The 7,566-nt window shown below is 50.2% G+C and overlaps 3 protein-coding genes across 4 annotated transcripts; 1 reads left to right on the top strand and 2 right to left on the bottom strand.

Annotated features, from left to right (window-relative positions):
* Positions 1 to 1,368: 1,368 nt before the first annotated feature.
* LOC112270130 lies at positions 1,369 to 2,495 on the bottom strand. 2 transcript variants are annotated; one of them, XR_002962487.1, is made up of 2 exons: positions 2,080 to 2,495; positions 1,369 to 1,599 (listed from the first exon to the last, which is right to left on the bottom strand). XR_002962487.1 is itself a non-coding variant. In XM_024457867.1 (2 exons), exons 1-2 carry the CDS (start codon positions 2,300 to 2,302, stop codon positions 1,526 to 1,528), a joined length of 315 nt encoding a protein of 104 aa, XP_024313635.1. In that variant the 5' UTR covers positions 2,303 to 2,495; the 3' UTR covers positions 1,369 to 1,525. The 2 variants fall into 2 exon arrangements, 1 of the variants encoding a protein (XP_024313635.1); XM_024457867.1 differs by having other exon boundaries at positions 2,062 to 2,495.
* Positions 2,496 to 3,158: 663 nt separating this feature from the next.
* Positions 3,159 to 4,744, top strand: LOC100821876 (uncharacterized protein At4g15970). The gene is made up of 2 exons (XM_003561070.4): positions 3,159 to 3,834; positions 3,987 to 4,744. The coding sequence occupies exons 1-2, from the start codon at positions 3,286 to 3,288 to the stop codon at positions 4,455 to 4,457; spliced, it is 1,020 nt and encodes a 339-aa protein (XP_003561118.1). The 5' UTR covers positions 3,159 to 3,285; the 3' UTR covers positions 4,458 to 4,744.
* An 833-nt stretch (positions 4,745 to 5,577) lies between these two features.
* On the bottom strand, positions 5,578 to 7,247 carry LOC100826370 (magnesium-chelatase subunit ChlI, chloroplastic). Its single transcript, XM_003557072.4, has 2 exons — positions 7,046 to 7,247; positions 5,578 to 6,931 (listed from the first exon to the last, which is right to left on the bottom strand). Exons 1-2 carry the CDS (start codon positions 7,155 to 7,157, stop codon positions 5,790 to 5,792), a joined length of 1,254 nt encoding a protein of 417 aa, XP_003557120.1. The 5' UTR covers positions 7,158 to 7,247; the 3' UTR covers positions 5,578 to 5,789.
* Between the last annotated feature and the right edge of the window lie 319 nt (positions 7,248 to 7,566).

Raw genomic sequence — 7,566 nt, 5'->3', positions numbered from 1 at the left:
GTGGCATGCATGGGTGCCACCTCCGCTGCTAGGGGCCTAAGACCCTAGGGTAGGATTAGACAACCACTGTTCCTTGGATCGGACGGGTAACTACCCGTCGGTCGGCTCGTTTACTGAGCCGCGCGCCTTACTCCTTGCCTTGGTGGGACCGCGCGTCCCGCGCCCGCCACGCGCCCGTGTGGCGCTGTCCACTGGGCCCATGACCCGAGACGGGGGCACGCGCCCGGGAGCCCCCCGTCCCAGCAAGTCGACCCCGGGAAGCACCCGGGCCCAACGCGCCCGGGAACCCTCTCCCGGGAAGCAGCTCCCCGGGAAGTGCCCAAGCGGGAATATTCCCCGAAACCCCGCTAGCCCCTTTCGGGTTGGTAGCTTGCCGGGGATCTCATTGACGCTCCCCGGGATGAGACCTTCCCGGGAACCTGGGAGAGGGGGCCCACGCGTCGCGCAGCGGTGGTACCTCGGGTACCACCGGTGCGACACACTGGGACTGGAAGAATTGCCCGGTTGCGTGGAAGGGGCAGTTCACTCGTGGGGATCATGGAGTATCTACTGTCATGCTTGAGGCGGTTGCATCACAGGATACTTGGATTTGGCATTCATTTTTTGGCGTTGCTAGATCAAACAACGACATCAATGTGTTGAACCAATCACCATTGTTCACCACCGTGTTGCAAGGAAGAGCTCCGCCAATTGAATTCACGGTTAATGGACAACAATACGATATGGGGTACTATCTAGTAGACGGGATATATCCTGAATGGGCTGCATTTGTGAAATCAAAGGGATAAAATATTTGCAAAGCGTCAAGAATCAACTAGAAAAGATGTTGAAAGAGCGTTTGGAATCCTACAAGCTCGGTTTGCCATTCTACGACATTCATCTCGTTTTTGGGAACGCTCAACCCTCGCCGACATCATGTATGCGTGCATTATATTGCATAACATGATAGTAGAGGATGAAAGGGATACATATGCTGGCAAACATGACTACAATTATGACCAAGGGAGAAAGCCAATACCACCGGTAGTAATCTACCCTGGTCCTATTGATGGTTTCACCAATGTACTGGCCAGAAATGCTTCTATTCGTGACAAAAGGAAGCATGTTCGTCTAAAAGGTGACTTGGTTCAACATATTTGGAATCGTTTTGGAGATGGACAACACAACAATTAGATATGCCATGCAATAGTTCATTCTTTTAGTTTTACTTTACATTTACTTTCTGGTCCAATAATGCAACTATATATGTCGAACTCTTCAGTAAATTTGTTATTATTTGGAGAATATACTCAAGATCTTTTTTTCATGTCTGTATTTGTTCAGCACGCTAGTTACATTCAAGATTCCCCTAAATTCTGGACATGATTCTTATTCAACTACATACCGTAGACATGCATTCAGTAATTTCAAGAAGGACCATATATAGTACTCATGAATTATTGTCAAGTAGAAAAAGAGAGAAAGTAGAAAAAAATGGTTTGTTTATGGCATGGCATACATCAGACCTGGATTTGAGCCAATGTAATCAATTCTTGGACGGTCGTTTCCATATGCTCTGTTTAATACTCCTGAACATGGGGATTGTAATATGCAGTTCACCTGCAAATAAGGGTATCACATACGTTCAGAACAAGAAGTGCTGCTAAGACTGGAAAAATACTTGTCAGAATGGCTTCCAAAGTATGACTCATTCGGTCTTTACACAGGTTATAGAATCGATTTACTTCTCTTCAATTGTTGACACTAGCATTGACAGACTATGCCTCTCCAAACACAGACATAATCCTTGTGAAGCCCGCTACAAACACTAAGTATTGATAAATCAAGAGGTGATACATAATTACTAGCATGTACAATACAGTACCATTAGCCAGACAAACAATTGTAAAAATTAATCAAAATTGGACAAAGAGATTATGCGTTCCTGTAGATCCATTAACCAAGCCCCAGCCTAAAGCATTCACATCCATCACTAGAGGCACGGAAGCAACATCATAATTCCTGAGTCCCCTGCACTATCTAATTGGAAGATTGCAGTACCAAATCATATAGAACTCGTACCGTCAGAAATGCGCATACCCGGCGGGCAGAGGAAGCGGCTGGGAGCCGGAGGCGCAGCTAGACGCCGCGGACGAGCTGGAGGCGGAGGCGCAGCAAGCTGGCGAGCTGCGTGTGGGACGAGCTTGGGGCGGAGGCGCGGCTTGTCGATGAGCTGCATGTCTTGGGCGAGCTGGGGGCGGAGGCGCGGCAAGCCGGCGACCGGCGACTTCGAATACTCGACGAGCTGGGGGCGGAAGCGCATCTAGCCTGTGAGCTCCATGCCTTGGACGAGCTAGAAGATGAAGACCCAGTCAATATTTTTTAACGAAGCACTTGTGCGTTGGACAACAAAGGTGTCTGAGTGAGTGCTACAAAAATGCTCACACGAATTAAACACCTGTCTAGACTTTTCAGTATTGGAGTAAGTTTATTTTAGATAAGTGCTTAGTGATATGACAAGACTCTCTCTCTTTAAGCATCGTGTACAAGCACCTCACATGGAAAATGCTCTAAACTGTCCATCTCATGCATTGTGATTAAGGCTGGCACGTTGTTGGGCTGCCGTGCTGGTCCGCAGGGGATTCTGGCGTTCTATTGGGCTTTAGTTGAGGTAGTGGAAAAGAAATTGAGCAGGGGATATCTAAAGACGGGCGAGCATAAAGCTGTAAAAAAAAAGGACGGGCAAGCATAAATGATCAAGAGGAATTATGAATTATCCGGGTGCAACAAAATAGCGCAGTAGAGAAGTGGAGATACGTGCAACGAAAATGGCAGAACGAGAATGGTGGAAGGGAACTGTATTGCTAGCTAATACTAAATTTTTGACTCAAATTTGTTTAAATATGGACGTATTTGTTCTTAAAAAACATCTAGATACATGTAATATTTCGACAACAATTTAGAATCGGAGGGAGTATTTATCGGGCACACGGTAACTGCAGTATTTCTAACAGAGTCAACGATAAGGACTGTTCGATCTGATCATTTAGACTCATGCAAGTCACAAAGTGACTAGAGATCTGCTGTCAAAAAAAAAAAGACGAAAGATCTTCGTCGGATGACTAAAGCTAAGCTGAGTAAGCTTCTTTGGCATTCTTCTACGGGTATACATGGACAGCTGCACCGCACCAATTAATGGAGTCAACCACTCGCGCTCTCCGACGCATGATTGATCGATCTCCAGTTGATCTGATTACTCGCTAGCCCGTCGCGTGCTTCTTCGTCTCGACCGATCGAGATCGAGACATGAAGTCGAAGACAACCCTCCTCCTCCTCCTGCTTGCCGCGGCGCTCAACACGGCCTTCTTCTTCTTCCTCCTCCTCTTCTGCAACTCGATGTGGGGGCCGTTAACGCAAGACCCAAACGGGCGCCCAAATCCAATGCCAGAGCAGCGGCGCCTACCGCCGCAGGACGATCTCGCGGATCTGCTCCGGCGAGCGGCGACGGAGGACGGGACGGTGCTGATGACGACTCTGAACTCGGCGTGGGCGGCGCCACCGGGGTCATCATTCTTCGAGCTGTTCCTGGAGGGCTTCAAGCAGGGCGAAGGCACGGCGTACCTGGTGAAGCACCTGCTGGTGGTGGCCATGGACGGGAAGGCCTTGGACCGCTGCAACGCCGTGCACCCCTTCTGCTACCGGTTCAGGGCAGCCGGCGGCGGCGGCGACAACAGGGAGGAGGACTACTTCGCCGCCGAGCAGAGGTCCATGAAGGGTGCCTACCTCGAGATGATGTGGCAGAGGAACAGGCTTCAGCTCACCGTCCTCCAGCTCGGATACAACTTCCTCTTCACCGTAAGCCATGCATACATTCAGTGTGATCAAACTAAATTAACTATCTACTCAATTGCACCACATTGAGATAAATTAGCCATGTACGACTAATCACTTACTTACTCATGAAAAAGGGAGCTTAGAAATGGGGTTTTGTTCTGGACCTAGTGCAGGACATGGACATCCTGTGGTTCCGGGACCCGTTCCCGCACATACCCCCGACGGCGCAGCTGGTGATGTCATCAGACATCTTCGTCGGCGACCCCGACTCACCGCGGAACTACCCCAACGGCGGCCTCCTCTACGCGAGATCCTGCGACGGCGCCATCGGCTTCTACGAGCACTGGCGGTCGTCGCGGGCACGGTTCCCGGGCACGCACGAGCAGTACGTGTTCGACAAGATCGTCAAGGAAGGCGTGCCCCCTCGCCTCGGCGCCAGGGTGCAGTTCCTCGACACGGACCGCTTCGGCGGGTTCTGCCGCCACGGCAATGACCTGGGAAAGGTCTGCAGCATGCACGCCAACTGCTGTGTGGGGATGGAGAAGAAGATGTTTGATCTCAAGAATGTGCTCCAGGACTGGAAGGCTTACAAGCTGAATAATAACACGGGATCCTGGAGGGTGCCCGGGAGGTGCATACATTAGGATTAGGGTAGTTAGCTGACGGATAGGGAGGCGTTGGCCTGTCCATGAAATTGATCGTTTTATGCAGAAGGTGAATATTGACTGACTTCATTCTAATTTTGATCTGGGCCCAGACTGAGTATATATGCCGTAGCTCCGCTAAGTTTCCTGACAATATGTTCTTCAGTTACTTGGCTCTAGCGTCTAGAAGTTTGGCTAAATTCGTCTCCCCTGTAATGTAATACAGTGATCATCTGAAAAATCGACTAGCAGCGATTTCTGTTTAACGCCCGTCGACATTATTGGCAGAACACGGGCATGGCCGCATGGCGATACGGTGGAGGTTCCTGGTACAGCTGTCATGGCTATCAAATCTCAGAAAATTTCATTATCAAAGATGACCAGTGCTAGCAACAATCAGTTGAATAATGCATACCACGGATGACTGGATGTAATGTAGGATCAGTCGAGGCATTGGCTCCTTTCTGCAACTGGCTCTTTCAATTGGGATGCAACAGAATGATGGTGCGTGGCATTAAAGCTGGTTGAAGAAAGATCTTCCATGGAAGTTCACACAACTAAGTTGCATGGCTGTGTTCCTTGAATATGCATGTTTTTGCCAGCGGACTTTTCCTTCAAAAACCGTGGAATGAATGTTCATTGCTGGATACTACTTGGCTTTATATTCCAGGAATTCTTTGCTGGGAAATATGTATGATAAAACAAGACCTTTTTGTGTTACAAGTTGGAGCTGAATGTGTGACGGGGGAAATATGTATGATAAAACAAGACCTTTTTGCGTTACAAAAGTTGGAGCAGAATGTGTGAAGGCCCTTTGCTGGTTGCAGTTATCTCCTGACAGCAATGAGGCTATGTACATGAGTTGGTATCATGTGTTAGTATATGTATATGAGACACACCCCTGTAACTGTAAACATCGTGCTTATGTTGCGGGTGATGTGTATGTATGTTTGCACATACTCTGTCAGTGCCAGGTTATAAGGCGCCCACACATTTTGAGTTTTACTTTGATCATCAATCATACTAATAATTACAACTGAGACGTAGTATGTTCCATGTTCCTTCAGAAATATCTTTCATTCAGATCATGCACCTATGAGACAATTGCCCTTGCATCTACTAGGGTGAATAGCAATCGCACTGAATCACTGGGCGCAGCAGAGCACGCTGACCTCTCTAGTTCACAACAAAGTGGTATGCAATGTACACTATCATGCTAGAAGCACAGGTAGAAATCAAAAGGTTCAAGCCTCATAAATAGTATTTTGAACAGCCCGACAAAAAGCCTCCTGCCAAACTTTGTAACAGAAAAACATTTACCTCGAGAATAATCTAGCTAAAGACTTCATAGAACTTCTCAATGACAAGCAAACCTGAGTCGATTGATTCAAGCGGGTCTTTACGGAGCCGATGCCTCAAGCAGTTGGGAATAACAGTTGCGATGTCCTCCACTGTGACAGTGTCCCTTCCTTTCAAGGCAGCCAAGGCCTTGGCAGCCCTGTTAGTCACAATGTCTCCTCTCAATCCATCCACATTCAACTCGGCACACACCTTGGATATCTTAACGCGAAGATCATGGTCAAGCTGCACAGAACCAAGGTTACCCCGAGCAGATGTGATCTGCTCCTGGAGCTTCTCTTGCTCCTCCAAGTAGGACTGACGGAACGACTTTGGGTCCCTGTCGAACCGAGCCCTCTCTTCCACAATCTTCACCCTGAGCTCGGCATCCCTGACCGTACCAACCTGCGCATGCATCCCAAACCGGTCGAGCAGCTGCGGACGGAGCTCACCTTCCTCCGGGTTACCGGACCCAATGAGGATGAAACGCGCCGGATGGGAGATAGAGATACCCTCCCTCTCGACGGTGTTCCACCCGGAAGCGGCGGAATCCAGCAGCACATCCACCAGATGATCATCGAGCAGATTGACCTCATCGACATACAGTATCCCTCTATTGGCCTTGGCAAGCAATCCAGGCTCAAACGCCTTGACACCCTCGGTGAGGGCCTTCTCGATGTCGATGGTGCCGCAGACCCTGTCCTCGGTGGCGCCGAGGGGCAGGTCGACCATGGTGATCTTGGCGGTGGTGACGGGGAGGCTGTCGCCCTTGAGCACGCGGTCGCGGACCTCGGGCCCCATGACCTCCGGGTCGTAAGGGTCGGAGTTGAACGGGTCGCCGACGACGACGCTGATGTCCGGGAGCAGGTCGACGAGGGAGCGGACGGTGGTGGACTTGCCGGTGCCGCGGTCGCCCATGATCATGACGCCGCCGATCTTGGGGTCGATGACGTTGAGCAGGAGGCAGAGCTTCATCTCGTCCTGCCCCACGATGGCCGGGAACGGGTACACCGGCCGCTGGCTCTCCTTGGCGCCCCCCGCCGCCTTGGTGGCGGTCGAGGCCTCGGGGGCCGCGACATTGCGCACGGTGAGGCGGCGGCGGGATCCCCACCTCCTCCTTGAAGACGGAGTCCGGGCTGGAGAGCATCGAGGGGAAAGAGCGAGTGAATTTAGGGAATGGGGGAGATTCGACGTCGTAAAATCCGTGCGCTCCGAGATAGATTGAGAGGAGAGGGGAGAAGTGTAGTTACCTGAGACGGCGGAGGCGGCGGTGACGAAGAGAGGGCGGGAGGTGGAGGCCGAGAAGAGGGCCGGCGAGGCGGCGGGCGCCGACGCCGGCGAGAAGAGGGGAGGAGGAGCCATTGGGGGAAGAGGAGGGGGTAATGGACGGGTGGGGGTGGCTTCGAGGGGATAAGAGGGATTTGGAGTTTGGGTTGCGATAGGCCGGCTCGGATGCTGCTGAGATTTCTAGTCTTGTTTCGTGCTTTAGTTAATCACTAGCAGAATTGCACTTGCAATGGACGTCTCGAAATGCTCTCCTCGATTAATATAAATGCAATTAGGTGTATTACAAGCAGACGCACAGAAAAAAAACAAAGCTCATCATAACACCCAACACATAGTAATTAGCTTAAACACTGAGAAACATTTACATAAAGCTTAAGTCATATAATGTTCTAAACCATTAAGTCCTATCAAGGACAGTGGCAATTGGTCACACATAAGTCAAATGAATCAATTAAACAAAGAAAACATACCCCAACATTGTTAC

Source organism: Brachypodium distachyon, chromosome 1 (assembly GCF_000005505.3).
Source record: "Brachypodium distachyon strain Bd21 chromosome 1, Brachypodium_distachyon_v3.0, whole genome shotgun sequence".
Taxonomy (NCBI): Eukaryota; Viridiplantae; Streptophyta; class Magnoliopsida; order Poales; family Poaceae; genus Brachypodium; species Brachypodium distachyon.
This window is presented reverse-complemented; position numbering and strand designations above follow the sequence as displayed.

Coding starts and splice junctions, on each gene's coding strand:
- LOC112270130 (XM_024457867.1), bottom strand. CDS start 2,302: ATGCGCTTCCGCCCCCAGCTCGTCGAGTATTCGAAGTCGCCGGTCGCC. Junction 1,600..2,061: donor GGGTATGCGCATTTCTGACG/GTACGAGTTCTA, acceptor CCTTATTTGCAG/GTGAACTGCATATTACAATC.
- LOC100821876 (XM_003561070.4), top strand. CDS start 3,286: ATGAAGTCGAAGACAACCCTCCTCCTCCTCCTGCTTGCCGCGGCGCTC. Junction 3,835..3,986: donor GATACAACTTCCTCTTCACC/GTAAGCCATGCA, acceptor GACCTAGTGCAG/GACATGGACATCCTGTGGTT.
- LOC100826370 (XM_003557072.4), bottom strand. CDS start 7,157: ATGGCTCCTCCTCCCCTCTTCTCGCCGGCGTCGGCGCCCGCCGCCTCG. Junction 6,932..7,045: donor CGCCGCCTCCGCCGTCTCAG/GTAACTACACTT, acceptor GATGCTCTCCAG/CCCGGACTCCGTCTTCAAGG.